The sequence below is a fragment of the Nelumbo nucifera genome, chromosome 2 (genome assembly GCF_055504915.1).
Source record: "Nelumbo nucifera cultivar China Antique chromosome 2, China Antique-T2T, whole genome shotgun sequence".
In the NCBI taxonomy this organism is placed as follows: Eukaryota; Viridiplantae; Streptophyta; class Magnoliopsida; order Proteales; family Nelumbonaceae; genus Nelumbo; species Nelumbo nucifera.
The window spans coordinates 13,176,852-13,202,778 of NC_142650.1; the positions used below are offsets into that span (position 1 = coordinate 13,176,852).

Here is a 25,927-nt window from a genome sequence, read left to right on the forward strand (position 1 = left end):
GTATGGCTGGTTTTGGTCAATTTATACATATTCAAACCAAAATTGACTCGATATATCGGATTAACTTATTTTGAAAAACCAAAACTAACAGGCAACTTAAAAAACCTGCCAAACTCAATTCGAGTTGGGCACAGATTGATCGGTTTAGTCGATTTGACCCAACTCATGAACAGCCCTAGATATTGCAGTTATGTGGTTGCCATCTCCAGTTCATATAGTCTTTGTTTGGTCTTCCATTTAGCCTTACAAGTCACAGCTAAAGCCTTCATGACTTCATCTATGAACAGACTAACTTTTTGTATACAGGGGTTTGCAGTTTGCACACATCAAAAACCTGTCTTCCTTTTGAAACATCAGGCGTCAACGAATCATATACCCTTTTATGATGCCCATTGATTGGTTACAACTTACAAAATTTTCGGTATCATCTCTTTCCTATATAAGCTTCGCAGAGTTCGCTGGTAACGTCTTTCCTATATAAATTTCATATAGTTCACTGATAAAGTGACACACCCCAATGCCCCATACCTGGGGTTTTCAGAATTTACCCAAAAAAAAAACATAAAATAAATACGAATCTATTGAAGAGGCCAAAGAAATAAGAACCCAATTTTTCCTATCTTCACAAAGTTCAATTTAAACTTCAAAAACCGTGGGATATAGATGCGGCTACCTAAGAGTAGTAAGTTGTTTTGGAAAACGAAATTCATCTTGAAATGTCAACAAGCAAGCATTCAGATTCATACCAAGGCCGCCCACAGGAACAAAAGCCAGGAGGCAGCACAATTCAGCTACCACCAACGTCAAAATACTCTGCCGTTGCCCTACTTGTTTCTTCGTTGATCTCCATCTTCGTGCTTCCGCGTCCCGCAGCGCCTTGTTTTGAAGCCAATATATGTATGTCCAGCAGCTACAGCTTTCCCCATAGCCTGATACGTGATACAAAAAGCAGAGAACGCACAGAGGGGGATGATGTGGAGATATCTGGGGAGAAGACCTATGTCAACCTTGGCCACTGATTGGTGGCACAATGTCGGAATCGCTCCCAAAGATCCCATTTTGAGTATTACAGAGGCCTTCTTTGCCGACTCCAGCCCCAACAAAATCAATCTCGGAGTGGTGAGTTTGGTTAGTCTACATGCTTGCAGTTTTCATTAACGGAAGGTACCTGCTGATTTTATCCTATTTCTTTTTGGAAAAGTGTTTATCCTGACTCATTTCCTCTACGTTTATCTATCTATTTATTTGCATTTATAGCTTACGAGGAATTTATAATTAGGGTGCTTATCGTGATGATGAAGGGAAGCCGGTTGTGCTTCAATGCGTTCGAGATGCAGAGGCCAAGATCACCGGTTGCGAGTTCTTGTTAGTTTTTTTTCCACCCACTTATCTCTCTAAAGAAATTAATGCCTTTTTCATCTCTCTTCTATTTGTTCTTTGATGTAATTACAAAATGCTTTGCTTTTGCTTTCTTTGAACTGAAATACTCCTTTTTCTCTGTTGACATCTTTCAACCTCGCTGCCAGCCCATCTCTTTGTTTATGAAAATTGTCTGCATTTAACCTTAACTGATTCGGGTTTTACTTCATTGGTTTTCGTTTGATGTTCTTGTGTTTACTATTTTTATAAAAGGGTGGTCATCTATTTATTGCAAATGGTTTCTAATAGATAGCTTGCCTAATAATTATTAATATTTACTAGCATATTTGCATGTACTTTGCACGTGGCAGTTTTTATGTATTTGTATATATAAAACTAGTTTATTTTTGTTTAATATGATGAATATATGATATTAGAGATGGGCCTAAATGTTTTCTACAAAATTTATGTTTTTAGTAATTTTTATTAATTAATTATGCGGTTGACTCATTTGACCTAGAGGGTTGAATTACTTACCCTGTACCCCACCTTTTGGACAAAAGAATAGTTTCATTTTGAGGCCAATTTTAAAACATGGGTTTTATTTGTTAAAGGTATTGGATACAGATTTAATTGATAGAATTTTATTGGTGGGAAAATTAATACCTTAAATATAAGACTTAATGAAGTGAAAATTAATAGTTCAAATTACATTTTCTACCGCCATAATTAGAGAGGGGCTAAATTCAGAAACAAGGATATTTTAGTGAAAAAAGTTTCACAAGCTCATTCATGCTTTTAATAGTAGTATAGATATAGAATTATATGCAACTTTACTCTATTTTACTGGAATTTCTACTTGTTTTCCATCTCATGTCTGTCTAATCTTGTAGTCTTTCAATCAAATCTATGAGAGACTGAAAGACAATGAAGGGAATCATAAAATATAAGCAAATTTGTTCATTATGAAATTGGAGCCCGACGAATGGATACAGGTTAACAGAAAGTTCTGTGCAATTTTAGGATAATATTAAAGTTATTGCATCAGTTCAGTTCAATGATTCAAAATTTGGTGGAGTAGAATAAGTTTTATTGCACCAGGTAGTCTTATCCAGGTTGAGCTTTTTGGTCGTGCCTAAAATTTGTATTACTTAGGATTATAATTCTTCAAACTGATCTATTTGCTTTCTAGTGAAAGTGGTTTCAGTTTTATGTACGGACCTGATTTGAGGTTTCTGTGCACATCTGTTGATGTAGTATTTCTCTGTGCCTTGAATTTGATTATTTGACATTAACCAAGTTATTTTGGATTTTTGAAATGGAAATCTATTGGTTCTTTTCTTGATTGCCAGAATCCCAACTCTCAAGTGCATTGAAGTTTACTTTTGAGAGATGTTTACAGGGAATCCCTTTCCAGGCAAGGCAATGTGAAACTGGTCGAGGAAAGTGCAAAGCTGGCATATGGAGAGAACTCAGATGTAGTAAAAGAAGGAAGGTTTGCTGGTGTTCAAGCTCTCTCTGGCACTGGTGCATGCCGCCTGTTTGCTGAGTTCCAGAGGCGTTTTAGACCTGAATCACAGATTTACCTACCTTCTCCAACTTGGTCCAAGTAAAGTTCATTCAACACTATTCCATTCCCTTTGTTGACTTTCATCAGGTTTTTAAGCACTCAATTAATGCATTGTTTTATATAGTTGTTTCACTGCTGTGTTTTGATGATCCTCTCACATGCATTGATACTTGATAGCCACCATAACATTTGGAGAGATGCCCGAGTTCCATCGAGAACCTACCACTATTATGATCCTGAATCTAAGGGACTGCACTTTGGCGCACTCATGGATGATGTGAAGGTATGCCTATCTGATAGGATTGACATCCACAGCTTTATAGGTAGTGTTTGGTAATATGGAGTGGCATAAGATTTCATGCTTCCTTATTCATGCGATGTGGCTGTTACAGGGATATAAATTGTTTAATTAATGTGACACATATATGGTATATACTTGTTGCTGCCATGCTTTAGCAGCCTAATTTAGAAACTAGAGTAGGAATCCAACATTAGGAGGTTAGAGCAATGGGTCCCTTTAATTGGTTTGAAGAAAACAATAAAAGAAGACAAATATTAATGGCAGCATTTTTAAGATACAAATCTTTGGAATCGATACAAGGACATTATGTTTGTGAGGGAAGAAAGATGAGAGGAAATAGTAACTCAGTCAAGCTATGAAATCACTGGTTTTCCCCAGTAATAGGAGAAAAATAGGAAATTTTGGCTCCATTTAGTTGCATGTGGAGTGAAGGGAAATGAATGATTTCCTGAAAACTGTTATTTTATGGCATCTTGTTGCATGTAATATGGCTGTGGAAAACAAACAATTTTTCCAAAAAATGAGTACCATTTGTAGGAAAGTAAATCCTTTTCTGAATAGAGATTGGCCCTCTCAATTCAAAGCGGGCATCATGTGGATATCAATAAGAAAACATGGTTTGGGAGGATTCTTTGTTGGATCTATAATATGTGAGTTTGTGACTTATAAACCTCAAATTCTTAACATAAAATTGTTAATTGCTTACATATACTGTATACCAAAAAAATTGTTAATTGCTTACTTTTGTTTGTATTGATTTATCCTTGTATTTTTATTTATTATTTTTTTGTGTTCCAAAAATTGTTTTATTATCATATTACAATAAAAAGGTGTATTTACTAATATAAAAGTTAAGTTGTATCACTGAGTCCCCAAATCCTATTTTGTGAGTCTTGTAAAGTCAAACACCTTTTATCTGTTCCAAAACCTATAGCTGTTTCCATGTGACATAGCTGATGGAGCTTAGAGAAAGTGGGTTGCCTCAACAGCTGCTTAAGTCTCTGAATGGAGGCATAAATCTCCACAAAAACTAAGGTGCTAAGAATTCTTAGCTTGACAATCAGCATGTTGGATGACACTAAATATATCTTTGTTTTAGGGGCAGTTGTTCACCTAGTGAAGTGCTATGTTACCTGGATATGGCTGGATACAGTATTGGATATGACATTTACACTAAAAACTAAAGTATCCAACATGATATGACACCCTTGTACAGATATCTGGGTATCATAGATGAGGTGTTAAACAAGGCCCATCAGTTGCCAGTTGAAATCTACTTCCAAATCCCCTCTTTGGTGTCATTTAAGGACTGTTGAGAATTTTCAGAAGGGTTCCCTCTAAACCAAGGATAAATCTCTAGTTAAGAAGTAAAAGAGAGATAATCTAATGACACTGTTCACCTAATAAGAAGTCTTTTCTTTTTCCTTTCCATTCACTTAACAGATATTTGGGATCAGCCAGTAACTCCCACCATAGTAAAGGTATTTATTCAAAAGCCACCTGTTTTTATGCATCATATTGAAGCAAATGGTGAGGGGAGCCATTGCTTAGTGTAATGGTAAAATCTCAGGCTGACAAGCAAGAGAATGCAGGTTTGAGTCTGAGAGCGGCCACTTTGTGCAAAAAAGTGCCAAAGATTAGGTTTTTATCGAGTCTACCCCTCCCAATATCCCAGATAGCTGGGACCAATATTGCATAATAGCTTTCTATATTAAAGCCAATAGTAAGGAAGAACATCAAGTAGAAACAGATGGGTGAGAAAGCATGAAACTTCATGCATAAATTGTATTGTTGGCTACTACTTTGCCAAATTGTGGATTACATTATATATAAACCAATTCTTTTAATTTTCCATTCTCTGTGAGCACCTACTAACTCTTTTCTTACCTATTTGGTTGTTTGTTTAGAATGCACCAGATCATTCTTTTTTCCTGCTGCATCCTTGTGCACATAATCCAACTGGTGTTGACCCTACGGAGGAACAATGGAGAGAAATCTCCCATCAGTTCAAAGTAAAATCATCACAAATCATCTAAAACTCTTTTACATCGTCATAAAGTATATAATTTTAACATTGATAATTTTCAGGTGAAGAATCACTTTCCCTTCTTTGACATGGCTTATCAAGGTTTTGCTAGTGGAAATCTTAGTAAAGATGCTCAGGCAATCAGAATTTTTGTAGAGGATGGACATTTAATTGGCTGTGTTCAGTCATTTTCTAAGAACATGGGTCTATATGGACAACGAGTGGGATGTTTAAGGTTTGTGATTCCTCAAAATTATTCATTATTTGCCTTTAATTAGTATGACTAAATTCATGAAATGTCAGCCATTAAAAAAATGCTATTCTTTTTTATGTTCCCCAATAAAAAAATTATTACAGGGAAAAAGGGATATTGATACATAAAATTGGTGGAAAACTAACTTCTATCTCCCCCCCCCCTGAGAAAAAAAAGCCCTGAAAAAGAGGATTTACACCTTGTGATCAGGAGGCTTACACCTCTTGCATTTTGAACTACGCCTCATGCTTTTAGGTAGTAGAATGCTTCACATCATGCCTTCACATTTTATAACTTTGGTGACTATTAATATATTGCCTTAAAATTCAATGCCAAATTATTGATTATAAAACTTACAAGCTTCTAATCCCATCAGCATTTTTTGGATGATCAGAAAATACGAATAGGATGTTCAAAATAATTCCTTGAGTTGATTGGATTTTTTTTCTTTCCTTATATCCCATGAATTGATTGACTGCAATGGGAAAAAGTGTATTAAATTGAGGAGAATGGGAGAAAGCACCATTAGATGCTATTGAGCCCCCACTGACCATGTTTTTTCTTTTCTTTTTTTTTATTGTACTTTCCTGCTCAATTATTTAAGGGCTTTCATTTTATCTTTTCCTGTAATATTTTAGTGTCCTTTGTATGAATGCTAAACAAGCAATAGCAGTCAAAAGCCAACTTCAGCACATTGCCAGGGCCATGTACAGCAACCCACCTGTTCATGGTGCACTTCTGGTCTCCACCATCTTGTGTGATCCACATTTGAGGAATCTTTGGGTGGAAGAGTTGAAGGTAAAAGTTGTTTTCACTGTTTATTAGCCTTTTTGGGTGGACCCTAAATGCAACTTTTCTATTTATGGGTGTCTACTGAATTGCATTTTGGAATTATATGTTCCCTTTAGCACAATAGCACCTGCAAAACCACTAAACGGGGGTTGTAGAATTCTAGAAAAGTGTTATTTATTTTGTTTTTATAGCTGTTCTTCACTTCTGTCAACATTCTAGAAATGTGTTATTTATTTTGTTTTTATAGCCGTTCTTCACTTCTGTCAACATTCTAGAAAAGTGTTATTTGTTCAGTTGTTTTTCCTGTCCAAATGTGATCTAAAGGATCTAAGAGTGACAATTTCCATTTTGTCAAAGGTCATGGTGAATCGAACAACCAAAATGCGAGTTACTTTACAAAAAAATCTTGAAGAATTAGGATCTCCTCTGAATTGGGATCACATAACTAACCAGGTCAGTGGCCCACTTGAATTCTGGATAAACTCGACTTCAAAATTTCTTTCATTTTCATGGATTAAAAATTTAAAAGAAAAAGAACAAAGAATAGAGAATGAAATATATAGGAAAAAAGTTTCTCTTTCTCTTAATGTAGAATCTGTTTAGTTGTGCCCTGCCTAGCATAACTTGTAATCTCACAAAACTGCAGATTGGGATGTTCTGCTATAGTGGTTTAACTCCTGAACAAGTTGATCAGCTTAGAAACAAGTTCCATATTTATATGACACATGATGGCCGTATCAGGTGATCTCTCGTCGTCTTTAAGAAGTATAATGTTCTGTCATGGATCTTGTGTATTAACTCGTTTTTGACCTATGCTTTGGAGTTGGCACGGGAATGCTTTTAGATTTATGACATGTAATTCCATGCTTGCCCAGTTATTAAAAAAGTGGAAAAGAATGAAAGGAAGGAGAGCAAAACATGCTTTCCCGTCTCATCTAAATGTGTGAAGCACCACTTAGATCAGAGAGATGTCTCATATGTTCCATATCCCAGACAATCATTGAATAATCTTGAACATGTAGCTTGATGTTTGTATTGTCAACTTCATTTGCTCTTGCTGGCTCAAATTAGACCACTCAATTTCTCATGGAAAAAGTTGATTTTCTCTTTGACTAGTTATAGATTTAGTGAACTGCTTATTCAGACATCTTATACCACTAATTTGAGCTTGAAATATACATAATTTATTTTCTCAAGGAGACTGAGATGGGGCTCCACACAGAATTGACAACGAAAGACTGCATGAATGTTATTTTATTTTATCCACATGATTAAATTACCAGATTTAGGCTGAGATAAGTTTTTTTGGTAAATAATTCATTTATTAATGATTAATTGGAAGGCCAAGTAAAGTTGATTTCTTACTCGTTCTGCACCACAATCGTTGCAGCATGGCAGGTATTACTACAGGAAATGTGGCTTACTTGGCGAATGCAATCCATGAAGTCACTAAATCTGCTGAAGGATACTAAGGTATCCCATTAACATTGTATATCAAAATTGGGAAAACAATCCCCTAATACATAATTCAAATGTATGTATATTCTTTGTTACAACTACAATTACAAGTTTGTTGCAGATGAAGGGAAAATTGCTTTTTGTTTTTCCTGTGAATTGCTGGAATGTTCAAGTGGCGAAGAATTCTGTGCATGGATTGGGTTCTAGCTTTCTAGCACATGACATTCCACATGTTTCAAGACCGAGTAGGACTTTCTCTGAAGTCAGAGCTGTGTGTGGAATTAGGATTCAGGATTTGTTATGTATGTTGAATTGGTTCTTTAGTAACGGAGACCCTATCTGCTGTGGAAGGGCTAGAGATTGTGGCTAAATTGGTTGGTTAATTATAAGTGGATCCATGAGATTTCCTGTTGGGGGTTGGAGCCATTCTCCCATGTGAAATTACTGCTTAACATAAAAAGATCGGGTCTTGATGCCTTGTTTCTCTGTCTCACTTTCATTAACGGTTAAAACATTATTGGATTGAGCCTAGGGTTAGCTTTCATGAAAAGGATTTAATGTAATTAGGCCCAGTTTGAACTAATCGACATCATTAATTTTTTTATCGTTAGTAACAGTTTGAACTGGGCTTCCTCGGATTTGGTCTTTTCTTGGGCTACTGAGGCCTGAGGTCAGTTAGTAAACGTGCATTCCTCAAGGAAAATTATCTTGTTCGTTCTTATGAGAGGAGTATGGTCTTGTAGTGGCTTTGAGCATTGAACTTGGTTCCTGGTCGCGAACAAAAATGTATTCAATGTTCCTCATAAAAAACCCGAAGCTACTCTTAGTGTGACTTATGGGACCTATGCTGGCAGAGAAAACCGTTAACAGAAGCAAAGTGCATGCCTGTTATCAGACAACTAGACAGCTTACTATCGAATTCTGCAAATTCCAATTATCCAGTGGACCCTATATGGCAAATAAATTTCAAGGTATACTCCAAACAGAGAACTGGGTTGAACATTTGGCAGCTCTGGATCTGGTTTGGTATCATTCTTCCTTGTATTTAACTTCAATTTACCAAGTAGGAGCGCGTGGCAGGTGGAAGATTGTACAACTCTAAATATCTTTTGGGGCATACATACGTCGTATACACTATAATATAGGCTACAAAGAATCTAATAATAATAAATGAATTTGAGTTGTTTTACTCATTTCCCTTGTCGGTGAAGAGGATAATGATTTGGATTTTAAACTCAGAAAATCATGGGGGAAGAGGCCGGAAGCAGGTCCCTTGTAGAATGTCGGCAATCTTGCTAACCAATAAAGTAGTTGATGAGGAGAGGACCAGATCGATGTGGGATCCTTGAAAAAGATAAATTCACTATTTTTGTTTCGTGTTGTAACGTCTATTCGTTGGTCTCATTGATATATCATAAACATGAAATAAAAATCAATAAATCGGGAGGAAGAAGGGGGGGAGGGGGGAATTGGGGAAATACTAGTATAGTAAGAATAGTCAGATAGATTAATGGTAGGAGTGTAACTTTTTCGGGTTAGAATTGGAATTTTGTCAAAATTTCAATAGACCCAACCCGAAACAGTGTAAACTGTAAACTCGGGCCAACCCAACTTGCACCCCTAATTAATGGAATTAGAATAAGGACCTGAACCTGAAGTCCTTAATTGAAAAATCTGCATCTCTGCTTCTATTCCCTCTTTTGTCATTCCAAGTTGGTCATGTGATGCGACTAAGGCCCACGGCCAAGGTTGGTTTTAGGTAATCTGGTCAAGACTCAACACTGCATTCCGCATTGGAGTGGCTGGTTCTGGTTGCACGGGCGTGGTCTGTAATCAGGACATGTGCAACTTGCGGAACTTCATTATATTATGGACTGGACTGGACTGGACTGGAGGGCCATCACAATTGATTCGCCTCTAAGTTACCAGAGCTGAGCAGAGAGCATGGGGCCACTTAGAAATAACCCAAAAATAATGCTTAAATTGGACTTATTGGATTGGTATGGCTCAACTACAAATGTCAATATAACTTCTTTTGTTTCAATCTTGCTTAACAATAAAACTCCTACATCGCATTCGCATGATGGGTGCTCACTAGTTATAAATATATACTATAAAAATAAAAATGATAATGTAATTCTTAAGGAAAGGAAAGGGTTTCTACTTTCTAGTTCATGCTATAATCTACTAGCTGAGCTGCTCCCAGCCATGAATTCTCCTTTATTAATTATGTATTTATGTTTAGACCCTTAGACATGGCACATGCATGTCAACAGTTTTGTGTGTACATTAATCAATATCACTCACTATCTACCAAGTACTCGTTGCTCCTTGTGTCCCAATCCCATTCCCCCATGATCCTATTCCTACACTACACTACACTTACAGAGAATCCTTCAAAGTTCAAAGTTGATGCATGTCTAAATTTCAGGAGGCGTTGGAAGTTGGCAGATGAACCTATATATGGTGGTGTATATGTGAATGTGACGGGGCTGGTTGCTAGCTAGCTGCTGTTGTTACTTTCTCACAGAACCATTCAACCTAAAAGGTTAAGTTGTTAAATAAGGTCCTTGAATAGATTTTATTTTTTAACATGTCCTTTCACAGAGCCCATCTGGCTCAAAGTATGAATAGCACAGGCCTACCTATAACTTGTGCTAAAACTTAATTAATTATAATGAGATAACGAGAATCGAACACTAGACTACTTAATCAAAATGACTCTAATACCATTTTAGAAACTCATTCAACCTAAAAACTTAAATGATTAAATGAGATTCTTGAATAAGTTCTATTCTCTAACATACTTGCTAGACGTCAAAACGAACCTCTCTGGCCGTCTGGCTGACTGGTTCTTAGATATCTAAAGCTGACTCTCCCTCCACACCTATGCAACGTGTGTGGATGGATCCTCTAATTGTCTAAATACAAACCCCCCTTCATAATTTCCTTCGCAAGGACAAGGTGAGGGATAACATCAAGATGGCAAATATTTCAAAGTTCAAACCTAATTATTTTCATAATTCAACGGACTCCTTTAATTGCGTTGCTCATTATTTCACGCCGGTCGCCCCGATCAACCCCAGCCTTGTATTATTTCTATCATGCCTTTTCTTCATCTAAGTACTAAAACATATATAATTTATATTTATATACTGACCGTAATTCCTTGTGTGACGTGAATATCTCTCATCATGAAAACTCCCCCCGCCCATGACAATTCTTTTGTTACTTCCGTAGTTTGCGTAGCAAACCTGTCATCTCTTTCGGGCATTAATATAGTGTAGAGATAAAACCATGGTTTTTAAAATTGGACCGGACAAGGCGGTCGGACTGAAAAACTGGGAATCGGTTATTTTTTCATTTTTCTCAAAACCGTTGATTTTAGTCAGCGAACTGCTGAACCCATCGGTTAATCATTTGAACCATTCGAACATTTTTTATATTTTTGAAAATTTTTTATTTTTTTATTTTTCTATCAGAATAAGCCGAGCATTCAGTTCGAATGGTCAAACCATTCGACCCAATAATCAGACCCCTGATTGGTTTGATCACCAGGTCGGTTTTTAAAACCATGGATAAAACCATATATATATAAACCAAAACTCAGGAAATAAATTGTTCATCTTCATTAGCATCATTTTATTCAGGAACATAGTTGGGGGACGTTGGATATTATATTAATTGCCAAATATATAAGGAGCTAGTTAGCTAAGGTTTAGTAAAAAGGCTATATAATAGTTTTTTTTTTTTTTTCTCTTTTCCATTGCCAATCCAATAGTCGGTTCACCTCATTGATCTGGTTGATCAATAATAAATAGACAGACCCGAATGGCAGTTGTTGAAAAACATTTGATTGAACAGATTCAGTAGGAAAAGAGTATAAATACAAATATATATAATAATGGGGTTTTTACTGTTCAATCCACCCCAAAAATCCTAGCTCCACTATACGGTTGGGGATATGTGTCAACTTGGAATTGATGTCAATTCATGGGCAGATATAAGTGTTATAGGTGAAGATATTTATAATTTTGAATTGTTGTAGGTCTGCAGTTAAAATCAAAATTTTGATGTGGAGTGCAGTCTAAAAATCCCTATAATATTATAAATACGTACAAAAAAATATAAAATACAAGGTTTTACACTCTATATTTGTATTTGTACTTCTTCCCAAATATTTACACTGTACATATTTGTATTGTATTTGTATTCCTTCCGAATTTCTGAACCTTAGGCTCAGTTTGGAAGGAGTACAAATATAAATATGTACAGTGCAAAATCTGGTATTTTGAATTATTTTGTATGTATTTGCATCATACATGTTTGTATTTGTACTCTTTCCAAACTGATCTTTAAGACCAAACCAGAAGCTCCAGGTGTGGCACATATTGGATGGATCTTGCCCGTTAATTGCATGCCATATAAGTTAGCTAATTTTTAAACAATGGAGAATCTAACTGATGTCACTTAAACTAAAAAATTAAAAAAAAAGTGATTTAATCGTAAGACTCAATTTGGAAGCAGTACAAATGCAAATATATACAACATAAATACATACAAAATAATACAAAATATAAGTTTTTACACTCTACATATTTGTATTTATACTCCTTCCAAACTCAGCCTAAATAACTATAATTTGGATCATCCAATATTATTTAAGTTTTGTGACCCTTACATATATATATGTGTTCCTGCTACTTCTTTATCGGATGTTTATTCACGTTAAATAATGTTCCGCATTGGAAAATGGCAACTATATTTGCAGAGTTGGCTGTCTACTCCTGCAGGCAGCTCTTATGAATCTTGTTTGGGCTTTTAAAAGGGAGACATAATTTTCTTCCAGACTCCAACTATATGACAACTTTTCTATGAGCTTTTCGAAAAAAAAAAAGGTTAATTAACTAAGCTGTTTGACAGATGGCATTAAAGTCTAAAAATGTTAAAACCCCATTCTTCTGTGTAATTTAAATTAATTTGAAGATTGGTTTTAATTTAAATATAATTAATTACTAGACATTTCCAATAATAGTTTAAAAAAATAAAATAATTTATCCCTATTTCTTTGTGAATTTCTTTTCCCAAAGGTAGAGACATACATTTTTCTTTCTTCCCCCTATGTACTCTACTACTTCCGGAGGGTCCCTATATATCTTGATCAGAGCTTTTATTTAAGAAGGAAAGAAATTAATCAACTTAAAGCAGTCCTTATTTAATTGGGGTAAAGATGCAATTAAAGTTCCCATTAATTAATTACATTTTATTTAAATTTAAATTTTGACATACAAATTTATTAAATAGAAGTGTGGAATCTTTGGTGACGCTTTCTTTGAGAATGAATCGAATTAATTATACAAAATAAGCTAATATAAAATATTGCATCCTTGTTGACATCCATCCATACATAATATTTAGTTGTCAGCCCTGTATAAAAATTCTAATGCAGTCAAAACATTTATTATTCTTCAATTTTCGAAAATCTTGAGTTTTAGGCTAATTAATTAAATGCAACATTATGGGCTTCAACTTCATTCCCTAGAAGCGCAGAATACATAAATTAGAGTGAGAGGGCAATTATGCTAATTTTACTATTAACTAATGCACGTAGCATCCATCTATTTATCTGGAAAGGTTGATCTAGAATAACATTATTAATATTTACAGAAATAAATGAATCATGTGGAACCCAGGTGCAATTAATTGATGAGAAAATCCGTGATCAATGGTTGGAATGCATGGGTGGACGCTACGTTCATTACTTATTCTTAGCATTCGTATCCTCTTAATCTCTTATGAAGATATTATTCTCTAATCAAGCTTGCTAAGTGGATTTCTCATTGATCTCTTATTGTCTTGAACAAAAGAACAAGTCTATGAAATATGAAATGTTCCTTACTGAATTTCAGTCAGGCTCTCTTGACTGTTGAGAGAGAGAGAGAAAGAGCTTAAGCTTTCATGCACAGACATGGGTCAATAAGTCCCGCATTTTATGCATTTGGATTAAGGTTTTGGGATTCTTTCTTTTTCCCTTTGAACAATATAGACCATCTTTTCAAACTTAGTTAATTGGCTCACCTTGATGACTTAATTAGTATAGAAATACTAATTAAGATAGCCCATTATACTGACAGTGATGACTTCCTCCTGCAGGGAAAATATGATGTTGGCGTGTCCCATCACCTGAGGCCTCTAGCAGCAACGTAACCCTCTCCATTTTCCTAGCACGAAGACTTCCATGTAAAAAGCTATACATACAAGAACAAGAGAGGTGCCCTAGTCGCTTTTGCTTAATTGCTTTTGCTTTTGTCATTGTCATGACATGATCATATATATATATATATATATATATATATAACAAGGCTAGCTCAACCCTATAATATTTGTACAGCATTCAACCATGATTCGATCCAAAGTCTAAACCTAGTAGCTGCTAGCTACTATATATTTACTTTTTCATGTATATTTGGTAAGATTGATAACTGAATCTCAACAATCAAGTCTTGCCATACTTCAAGCCCCTAGAATTTCCCCATACTACACGCTAACTTATGTGTGGTGCAAGATTTCCTGTATACGGTACTCACTGTAGCTAGAATTAAATTAAACTAACCCCATAGATCCACATAATTAATTAAGTTGCCGCCGTGACAATATAATAAAATAAGTCTCCCTTTGGCAAGCTCATCAACCAATTTCAATAAGTGTCATCTTTGTCCTCATACAACGGCATCTGAGAAAAGATTCCCAGAGTTTCCACAAAATAAACAATTAATTAATTAAAATAAGAAGTCTTGAAACTCATCTGTTCACATGCCATGTCAATCTCCATCTAAACTTGAATTAAATGGAGCTCATTTTAAGTGAGACAAGCAGAGCTGAGCAGACATAGAAAATTCTGCTTAGTTGTCCAAACTTAATGAACTCAACCATATTTACACTGTGAATTGAACTCTCTTTGTTTTATATATATTTTAATGACTTCCCTTCTTTTATAAACAGTTACCAAACTGGCTTCTTACATAAAGGAGACCAAAAACAAATTCTTGGATGGAAGAAGAAGCAACAATTGGAGTTCTTTTAAGGGCTTCTTTAATAAATAAAAATTAGCGTAATGGGGAGTTGAGATAAGACAAGCTAAGATGCCACCCTTGGAAGCAACCACGACGGCAGACCAAATTCTATCACATCCCCTATTGGTTCCACATAGACATATTGTCATATAAGTATGTATATATAAATAATAAATGCAAATGGGGTCGCAGTCGCAGAAGTATAATAAAAACAACAAGGAAGATGGGAGATAGCGAAGGGAATACAATTCCCTATGATTTTCTTCTTTATATAATTGAGGGGTTTTCTCTTTCCTCCCTCCCACTCAGGTTGAACTCCACACGCTAAGGAAACCCATCATTTATATATTTATATATATAATAGAACTAGCTGGCAACAGGCTCATTGACCACTCAACTATACATGTATCTATCTCTCTCTTAGTCTCTTCTCTCTAACCTCTAACCTCTACAGATGCATGACATACATATATATATATATACTCTTTGATATTTTTTTTTCTATGGGAAAATGATACAAGATTACCACCTAGCTAGAGAGACCACACAGACTCTAGAAGAAGCCAAATGGATATGAGTTACGTTGCTCGCATTTTACAAAAATAAAGAAAGAAAATCTCTCAATGCTCCCGAAGGCAGAGCCACGTCCATTACTGTCCTGCGGGCAGATATTGTTCCTTTCATGGGGCCGACTCAATTATCCGTGGATTTAGAATAACACACAGCGATAATGACATGCTTCTTAGGGTCCTCGGTTGACATTATGATACTTCAGATATTTGTATCATGAAGTATTCTGCAAGTAATTAATATTTATATGATGATGAAGTATGAAGTAATTCATTATTGATTAAATTAAAGAGCTAAAAAGACATCCTATTTTAATAGCCAATAGCTCAGGGTGTGGCCTCAAATTAGAAATACAACCCCAACTCTGAAGGTATTACCTCTTCAAGAGTTCAAACATCATGCAAATATAAGAGAGAGGGAGAGAGAGAGAGATTTCTGAAGTTTCTCTTGTACATTAATTTCTAATCTAAATAAAATAAAATTTCTAACAGGTAAATCAACCAAATTATTGAATATCTGAAGATACATGTGGGTTTTCACTTTTCAATACTTTAAAATTATATTCAAGACTAGTTTTACTGTTCTAATGGATTTAAGCCAACTGGACTTCCCTTTAGCTTAACTAACAAACTAGAGAAATAAATTAAATTAAATTAATAAAAACTGGCAAAGAAAGCACTCAGATCTCATTGAAAAAAGAGTAGATAGAGACTGTAGAGTAAATAGTACTTAATAAATAAACCCTAAAACTGGAGAGATAGAACACTGTAACATGGGATTACATGTGACCACCGACTTTCTTACCAGATACAGAGAAAAACGATGACCAGCTGCTAGCTAGTTTCAGTAATTCGTAACAGGGGTAGTAAGATAATCCTACAGAAAATCACTTTGTTGTAGTCTTTCTCCCACTAAAATCAGATTTTCAGAAGGTTCCAACATCTAACATTTCACAGGGAGAATCACATCAATCATACCTTTTGTCCCACTTTCTTTAACAATGTTCTCAGTTTCAGCTCCAGATTCTTCCTATTGCACAAACAGGAACCCCAATACAGTAGCACAGTCAACCGTATATCTCACACGTGCAAAGGTTCCGTATACGCCAGGATTTCATCCAACTCCCACGTGTCTAAACTGCACCAGATAAGGCTAGTCGGAAATATTATCAGGCTTGCCGGAGCCTCCACAACCTTTTCTTCTGAATCCAACCTAGTGTCCAAAACCATGAGGACTTGAACAATTCTGGGTTTCATTTTACATTCCTTTGTATTACTGTTTCTTCATTGAAGCCAAAAGAATTGAAGAGAAACAGATTCCACAGAAATATCAAGAAATGCTTGAAATATCCTTACGGGCGTAGGTGACATGTGATTTGAACATGGAAAAGAAGAAGGAAAGAAGCCATTACTAAGCAAGATTTAACTTAGAGAGATGTTTCGACTCCTGAATCATGAATTAGGATTGAAGTGAACCAACTCATCAAGAACCTTCCAGATGATCCAATATTTTCTTCCTCTTTTTTTATAGTTTTTGTTTTCCTCTTTTATTCCACTTGATTCATTCAAAATAAAGAAAACTAGGAAAATGGGGCAAAAAATGGAATAGAAGGCAACAAACTTTTAGCCAAAATATGAGACATTTTCATTGGTAATGGAGCTATAGTCGGTGCTGCTCGATGGGGGAGTATACATGGAAGAGGAAGAAGAGGAAGCAGGAAGAGGAGGCGGTGGTGGTGGTGGCGGCTGCGAATGCGATGGCGTAGGGGCGACGACTGGTGGCGGTGCAGCAACAGACACGGCTCCAGAAGAAAGCAAAGCTGCAGCATGAGATGAAGGAATAATACTAGCACTAGTTTCTCTATACTTGTACTTGAGTATCTCGGCTCTTACTGCATTAAGCTCAGCTTGTAAGGATTGAACTTGTTGTTGCAAGGCGGAGATTGCACCCATGCATCCATATACCGGATCTCGTAGCCTCACATTCGCCTCGTAAACAAGACTATTGGCTGCATCTGCTCGTTGGCTCTCCGGCACCTCCTGAATTAATTAAGGCATAAATTCAAAATAACTGTCATATCATAATAAGGCTTCATCAAGTACGGAGATAATGAACTCGATCAAAACGATACAGGGGGATCGGAGAGAGTAAATTAAGGTTATCACCATTAGCATCTTGGAGACGTTGCTTGCACCAAAGACTTTGTGAACAGAAGCGAACTTCTGGGGCTCATGAGGGGAGAAGTAAGGAGAGAAAGGGCATTCCTGTGCACACCTTCTCCTCAAGAGCTTACAGGCGGCGCAAGGTGTAATAGTGTTTAAGCTCCCTGGAGGGCCCAACATGATGTGTCTCCTTCCCATTCGATCCAATGCATCGGCTTCTCTCTTTATCTTCTTACCTATCTCATCAAATCTCTCCCTGCATACCAACAAAACAAAAACACATACATAATATATATATATAAGATTAAGGAGGGAAAAGCAACAATCGGATGGAAATTTTCCTTAAAACTATATATGACGAAATAAAATCAAGTTATGGGCACCATGAACATCATATATAGTTGATGAATAAAGAAGATGAATTGAAAAGAAAAATGAAATAGAGACGTGGGATAATGTTCATCTCGCAATCTCATGGAAGGCTAATTAAACCAAGTTTCCAGGGTTAGGGTTGTGACTTGTGCTGCTTTTTAATATTTGGAGAGAGAAGTGAAATAGTCTTCGATTCATTACCTTTCTCTGGACATTCATGCATGCCCTTTGACGATAGAGATGGTGTTGCAGAGAAGAAGATGAAGAAGAAAGAGGAATATGAAAGAGGAAAGAGTGCTTACAAGGCAAGATATTTAGGGGAGAGTGGGCCAATGTTTGTAAAAGAAAGAAACAAATTAATGGCGGTGGTGACTTGGTTTATCTTCTTGCTAGTGTACGAGGAATGGATTATAGGAGAGGTGAAAGTTGCAGGAGAGAGGAGGGGAGAGAAAGGGGGGAGGGGGGCTTTGGTGATGTTACCAATCTTTAGCTGTAAATGCCAGCTTTGTCACTGTTTGCTCACGTGGACTCCTCACTGTTGCTGACTTCTGGAAGCAATTAACTAAGTTATTAGGGTTGGCTTGGCTTGCATATGGCTTCACTCTTGGGTAGTTAGTGGTGCAACCGTGCAAGCACCAAGCATTTCCGTCTTGATGATGAGTCATGAACCTGTGGACTGACTTGTTTGGGTGCATCGGGTTTGTCACCTTCAAACTTTCACTTTTTTTTTTCTCTTTTTTGGATTGATGAAACTTAAATTAGCCTCGCTTGTAAATTGTAATTGTATTACAAAGGGAAAGGGTTTAATTAACTTAAGATTGTTTTGTTAATAAATCCCCATAAACAAGAAACAAATTACAAATATCAATTATCAGTGACATTTTGAATAGCATAAATAAATATAAGCCTGGGGTTAGCCAATGCTATATAAGCATGTTTTTTTATGTAAATACCAACCAACCCACCTTCATTAATTCTATGACCTATATATACATGGGATCTTGTTCTGAAAACGATATTAACCTTAATCGTATTAATTAGGGCCTGTGCACAGTGCAATCTGTTGTCAAGGGAGTGGACAGTCATAATTGAGAAGTGTGTAAACTTGGTGTTTGTGAAACTAATATCAATTATCATAATTGAGAGGGCATGCATTACCCAGGAACTGCTTGTGTTTGTGCCTCAACGAGAAACATTCCCTTTTTAGTGGTGTTAAGCTACAAAAGTATTATGTTTTATGGTAATTGCAAATTTCTAGACTCACTTCAAATAATATTATAAGAGTATTATAAGAATGGTTATGAGGGCACATCCCATTTTTTGATAAATCCAGCACTTAGGCCAAATGGAAAGTCATTACACTCCACGTATTAACTTTCTAATTTAGGGGTACTTTTTGTCATTTTACAAGAGAGAGGGTTCAATTTATGGAAAATGAGATGTGCCCTAATCCTTCATCTGTTACAAATTATACCTGAATATTAGGAATCACAATTTCATAAGGACTTGTTATATTTCTAAAAAACAAAAGATCAAAATGAATTTCTTTTCTAACTATCAATTTTACCACGTTCTCTATTTTAATAATAACCTTATGATGCATTTCTCACCGTATATCTGTGTTTCAAAGAAAGGAAGGGTAAAATACAAAAACCTCCACTGAAGTTTCTGATAATCATAAAACCTTTTTTACGGTTTTACTTTAACAAAAATCTCCTTTAAACTTTTGAAAAACTTAACAAAAATCTTTTTTTTTGTCATTGATTCAGACAGAAAATGATAAACCGATATATCCAATTTTTTAAATACCCATTTTACCCTTTTTAAAATTATGTATCAATTTCAATCTTCCATCCAAAATCTCACTTCGACAACTTTATCCTCTTTTTCTATCCCTGAACTCCATCGGATTCCTTTTCTATTCGAGATATTGATGAATTCCTTCATGAAAATAGCCAATTCTTCCTTGGTGAAAATAGATTTCAAACTAGCCGTTATGCACAGTTTCTATCCCCAATAGTAGATCGTAATTCTATATCTTTGGTTGGAAATAGTTGTGTTCCTCTTGTATTTGGAGATTTTTTTTCGATTTTCAAACAGAGGCATTTCAGTAAAAATATATGCAAAATAATTTAAAAAGGGGGAAATGGGTATTTGAAAAAATTGAACCATTATTTCAACGTTTGATAGAAAGGAGGTTTTTATTAAAATAAAAATATAAGGGAGACTTTTATGATTGTCAGAAACTTGAAGGGAGATTTTTGTAATAAATCAAAACTGCATCTTATCTACCTTCCTGAAAAGGACAACAAAAAATCTTGTACAGGAAAAAGCAAAATGGCAGGGTTCCTCTGGAAAGTGTACGTGTTTGTTCAAATCCCTCCGGTCAAAACATCAATCTTGTGCATGAAACAGTTCTACACAGCTTTGTATTGTTTTGCTAATTATGCGCTTCGAAGCTGTGCAACAAAAGATCTATGTTACGAAATGTAATTTAAGAAAAGATATACTTTATTTTTCAACTGGAGATCGACTTTCTTGTTACTCAGCTCTTCAACGCCTCAAAGCAGAATAGCATAAGCGAAGTTAATTTGAAAAGCAAATTAAGAGGCAAACCAGCAATTGAAGAAAAAAGAAAATGAAAGGACGACCCTGGTTTTAAACATCTCTTTCTTTCTTTCTTTTCAGCTGCCATTCCATGGCTTTTTGACAAAATGATCTGGGAAAAGGACAATAGATCAATGACACACTAACTCTTTTTTTTTGTTTCGTCCTTTTCGTTTCCAGCTCCAGGTATCCTCAAGGGCGGTCGACGCCGGTGGGACACTATTAGACCAAACCGGCCGGCCGGTCCCCATAAACAGGTACAGATTTCTAAAACCTGCACATGGATGGAAACAACTAACAACTGGTGCTTCAAGTGCATATTGAACGGCCGCTGCATCTTCAATTCAGACTTCAGAGAACAGATCTTCTGACTCCGACTTCGGCAACCAGATGATACTGGGTGGGCCAATCACAAAAACACGTACACCATGCCACGTGGGCCCTATTTTATCTCTACAGAATTGACGTGGCGCATCATGATTAGCCCAGTATTACGTGTAGAACCTTAGACGATATTGGGTCCTGAACTTGGGAAACATGCTGAAATGTAGTTGGAGTTGTCTGCCATAAATGTGGCATATATGCCAGTATGCCACACACAAGTGTCTTCATATCATCAGCTGGGCCTTACCCAGCAAAATTTTCCAGGCCGGCCGCTAGGCAGGGCTAGGATTTGGGCTTTCACCGAAACTATGGAAACGATGAAGTAAGTATTAGATTGGGCTTTCAAATTCAAACACAAACAAAGAGAAAAAAATAAAGGAGAAACGTATTCATCAGGGTGGGCAATGGTCCATGGACTCATGGGTTGTGAAACCTGAAAGAGAAAAACTGAAGATGTGCAGTTAGTTTTTATAGTTTATAATTTATGCAAGGATGAACTAGCTAGTTTAAGTCAATAAAATTTGCTTAAATTGTAAGAAACTGGCACCATGGATTCTTGTTTGATCCGTATTTTTAGCCTAAGAAGTCGTAGCGTTGTTCTCTCATCCCCAACCTACTAATACCAACTTCTCACTCTCTCAGTCTCTTCCTCGTTTAACTCAACCCACCACCACTAGTCTGCTCTCTCCCCACCCTCCCACTTGTTATATACACTGTCCTTAGTCCTTACATTCACCCCACAGAAACCCTAATAAAACCCTAAATAGCAAATCTCTCTACATGGTCATGAATAACCCAATTAAGTGTTAGAGCAGAGGCTTAATTTCGTTTTCATTTTCTCCTACACAAGCACAAACTCACAACAAATATTCCTTTCAAATAGCTATAGTCCAATGAACGGGAACCATATACAATTACAAGCCCGTTATAACTCAAAACTATCAGGGGTGCCATTCATTGACCCACTTGAGGTATATTTAGATAGGCTTAAAGAATATAAACTCATCAGTCTCACCCATTCCGATCAATTTGCAGGATTTAAGTTAGGGCTTAGCAGGTAGCAGCTCCAATCAATATGTGAGACAGACCATGCTTTATAAAAACAGTATTGGGCCAGACAGTTGGACCTGGATTGGACACCTGCTCGATGGTCCACTTCTTAAGCTGAACTCATTTGACTAAGAGAAAAAAATAATAATCAGTTGGAACAATAATAAAGTCAAGCATAGACCAAAAAAACCTTCAAACTTCCAGGTTCAACAGTTGCAAGTTGTCCAAACAATATTGTTTTACTATTAGAGCCACCAGAGGAACTGAAAATTTTAAGACTCAGCTTCTACTACCACTGACGCTTTCCACATGACAGAATCCAGTCTATTGTTGCACTTGCACCTGGTCACAACTCAGTAATTCTCACCGTGCGTCAGGTATAAGTTTTAAAGGACATTCAAATCCATAGCCACAAATTTTTGACATCTTCAATATTGTGCATGCAAATACTTTTTTTAGCGCTTTGTAACTTGTTTTTCTTGCATACATTTGACTTTCTTCAATATAATGTTTAAATACAGATTTGGATTAAGAAACTTCTAATGAGATTAGGAACTCTCTTTAAGGCTATAAAAGGAGGAGAGTGAACCTCCAATCATCCCAATACAACAGATCTCAGATCACAAAAAGAGAGAAGACAGATACAGTAAGACTGCACCATCTTCTGCTCTTGTGCCTTCCTGCTGTTGCTGCCATTGCCAATTCGATCTCCACTGTAGGAGCGATCAAGAAGAGTTTTTGATATCTGTTTTTGGAGAAAAACTGATATGAAGTCATGCTCACATACCCTCCATCGAATTCTTACTGAAGGATTTGGTTCTTGTGAAGAACCTGTTGATTCTGTTCCACCCTACGCTGTGTCATGTTCAGTGGGAGCAGTCTTTGGAGTTTTCCTTGGGTGTGAACACCTTCATTGGGTGATATTGTTTCTTCGTATCAGGTACCTCCCTCTCCTACCTTTTGGTTTCAGATATGGTCCGGTTCTTAGTTCAAGATTGATCATTGAAAATGCAGATTTTCTAAAACAATGAATGTGATTCCCACATGAGAGAGAGAGAGAGAGAAATTTTTGAAATTCCGTCTTACCTGCCTGCAGGGTTCAGCTATCCATATGATGGATCTCTCATCCCTTCACCTGTATCGGTCGATACATATCGTTCCGGGACCCCTCCGATACACCCCCACAGTGGGTATATCGGAGGTCTGACCGGTTCAAGGGGTAGAGGAGACCTGAATCAATTGCAAAATAAAAAAATAAAAAAAGCAACCAAAATGTGTATCGATTCGCCTGATACGCCCCTACCGACATATTAGGCGTATCAATATTTTGAACCTTGCTTCAATCATTTTCGATCTATACACTTGAGTTTCTAAGGCTGCATTTGGCATTCCTTATTTTAAGGATTTATCTCCTTTTAGCTGTTAAAATGAAGTTCGGATCAACTGGTAAGCACAACGTTGTAAGCACGTTTGATGAGTATTTAGAAAATTTTTTGACACTTATCCTTTAAAATAACCCAAACCTATCCTTAGAAAAGATTAAGGCCTCGTTCGTTTCGTAGATTTTGGAAGGGGGAAAAGTCAATCAATCCCATTGACCAACTCTCCCATGTTCTTTTTCAAGATTTAGGTGGAACCCATAGTAAATGCCTTTCCCTTGGGTATCACTTACACAGGAAAGTGGTACTCTTCTCTCCCAAGTGAAGAGTAAATGCTCAAAATATAATATGTCAAAAATGCCCATTAAAAAATATAATTCAAAGCATGGACCTAGACCCAAGGGTAAGAGTGACAAAATATAGAAAAATTAACCACTTACCTGAGAAAGTGGGCGAGGCAAAAGAACATGGGGAAGTTGAAAGGTCTCATTTACCCGGGTAAATTTAACAAAAAAGAACATGGGTAAATATACTTACCTGGGTAAATGGCCTCTTTCTAAACGAATAACGCCTAAAAACCACTTTTGACAATTGTCAGAATATTTATCAAGTGTTCATTGAATGTACTTATTATATTGTGCCTACTAAATCCAATCCCATTAAAATGCCGTTATGAACATTGAATTTTTAATTACAAAAAAAAAATCCTTAAAATAAAGAAATGCCAAATGCAACCTAAGAAAAATCTGATTAATGCTTTAGATGAAGTTCTTACAAAAATGAAGTTCTTACAAAAATGATATTTACTTGGAACATGGTATGAAGTTCTTACAAAAATGATATTTTGTTCTGTTTAATGCTTTAGATGAAGTTTAAAACATTTCTTTTCTAATTATGGTTTTCAAAACTAGACCGGACTGGATGGTCAGACCGAAAAAACCAAGAATCGGTTAGGTGATTGGTTCCATTTTCCCCAAAACCATTGATTTAGTCAGCAAATCGCTGACCCAGGTGGTCGAACCATTCAACAGTTTGGCTGATTTTTATTTTTTTAATTTTTTAATTTTTTTGTCAGAACAGGTCGTCCATTCAATTCAAACGGTCTGATCGTTTGACCCGAGAACCGAACCCCTGAACGATTCGTTGTCTGGGTTAGTTTTGAAAACCTTGTTTCTAACTTTAGCTTTTAAGGGGTTGTTCTTTTTTTGGATTTTGAGAGGGGAGAAAGTTGCCTAATGGGATTTTGGTTCCTAATGATCAAGAACCCCATGTTCTTTTTTCAGTTTTATGTGGGGACCAGGGAAAGTTTATTTTCCTGGGTATCACTTACCTAGGAAAGTGATACCCATCTCCTAGGTGGGGTAAATAACTTTCCCACATAGGGGAAAGTTGGCAACACTTGAATAGGACAAAAATGCCCCTTTTAATAATGGACTTCTATGACTAAAATGATCATTGCCTTATTTACCTGGGAAATAAAAAAATGGGTAAGTGTTTTCCAGAAAAAAACTTACCCAGGTAATTGCATTTACCCGGGTAAGTAACTTACCAAAAAGTGAATGGGGCCTAAATGGTAAAGTTTAATTATATTAATTCATGGAACGTGTGTAAAGAATCCAAATCATGTTTTATTCTTGAAAGGGAAAAAAGGGCGAAGTATACAATAAAAGGAAAAAACCCAAGTTATGGCGAGCCGGGGTGTTATGGTGAGACGGTGAAAAGATGCATTAATTCCGAAAAGCAATTTGTTTGAGATAGAGATAGTCGGTTGTGGAGGGAGAAAACCTATTCAATCTATTAGAAACATGGATAGGAATGGCAATGGGGCAGGGTGGGGATGCGGAGCCTCTCCCCATCCCCGTCGCCACTAACGGGGACAAGGTTATCCCCATCCCCGTCCCCACGGGGATCGCCATTCCCTGTGATTTTTTATAAGGCTTACTATTTGTTTTTGTTTTTTATTTTATTTAAAAAATAAAAATAAGATAATTAAAATTTACGATCCTACTAGAAAAGATTCAAACATATTCAACCATATTTTTAAAAATACTAATATATAGATGTATGTGTACATATATACATATAGAACGAATGCATACATGTATACATATATATTAGTGTGGATCCCACGGAGCGGAGATCGGGGTCCCCGCTGGGTGGGGAGTGCTCTCCCTGTCCCTGCTAATAGGGATGAAAATTTCCCCATTCCCATCCTTGTAAGGGGAAATTCATCCCTATCATCCTCACGGGGGTCGGGGAAATGGGGGAAATTGCCATCCCTAAACATGGGTTTGCTAATATAGTGATTTTTCTACTAAAATATATTTAGGTCCTATTTTATTTGCAGCAATAGGGGTCTGGAATTGGAATCGGAATGGGTTATTCCAATTTTAATTATTTGGTTGAACGGAATCGGAATCCTATTCTCATTCTTGATGAAATGGCATTCCCCCATTTGAGGAAATGGTCATTTCCTGCTCCTTCTTTGAGAATAAAATTCCATTACTGTTGATTTCAATTCTCATTCTCATTTCTATCTGAACTAAACTGATTATGGGAATAGATCATTTT

General features: G+C 36.3%; 2 protein-coding genes across 2 annotated transcripts; one reads left to right on the forward strand and one right to left on the reverse strand.

Annotated features, from left to right (window-relative positions):
* Window positions 1-210: 210 nt before the first annotated feature.
* Window positions 211-7,915, forward strand: LOC104597204 (aspartate aminotransferase, mitochondrial-like). The gene is made up of 11 exons (XM_010258644.3): window positions 211-1,119; window positions 1,280-1,365; window positions 2,762-2,968; window positions 3,107-3,212; window positions 5,138-5,242; window positions 5,319-5,491; window positions 6,148-6,307; window positions 6,659-6,754; window positions 6,948-7,042; window positions 7,692-7,774; window positions 7,881-7,915. Exons 1-10 carry the CDS (start codon window positions 970-972, stop codon window positions 7,771-7,773), a joined length of 1,260 nt encoding a protein of 419 aa, XP_010256946.1. The 5' UTR covers window positions 211-969; the 3' UTR covers window position 7,774; window positions 7,881-7,915.
* Window positions 7,916-16,117: 8,202 nt separating this feature from the next.
* On the reverse strand, window positions 16,118-18,295 carry LOC104597202 (LOB domain-containing protein 15). Its single transcript, XM_010258642.3, has 3 exons — window positions 18,138-18,295; window positions 17,568-17,820; window positions 16,118-17,441 (listed from the first exon to the last, which is right to left on the reverse strand). The coding sequence occupies exons 1-3, from the start codon at window positions 18,149-18,151 to the stop codon at window positions 17,025-17,027; spliced, it is 684 nt and encodes a 227-aa protein (XP_010256944.1). The 5' UTR covers window positions 18,152-18,295; the 3' UTR covers window positions 16,118-17,024.
* Between the last annotated feature and the right edge of the window lie 7,632 nt (window positions 18,296-25,927).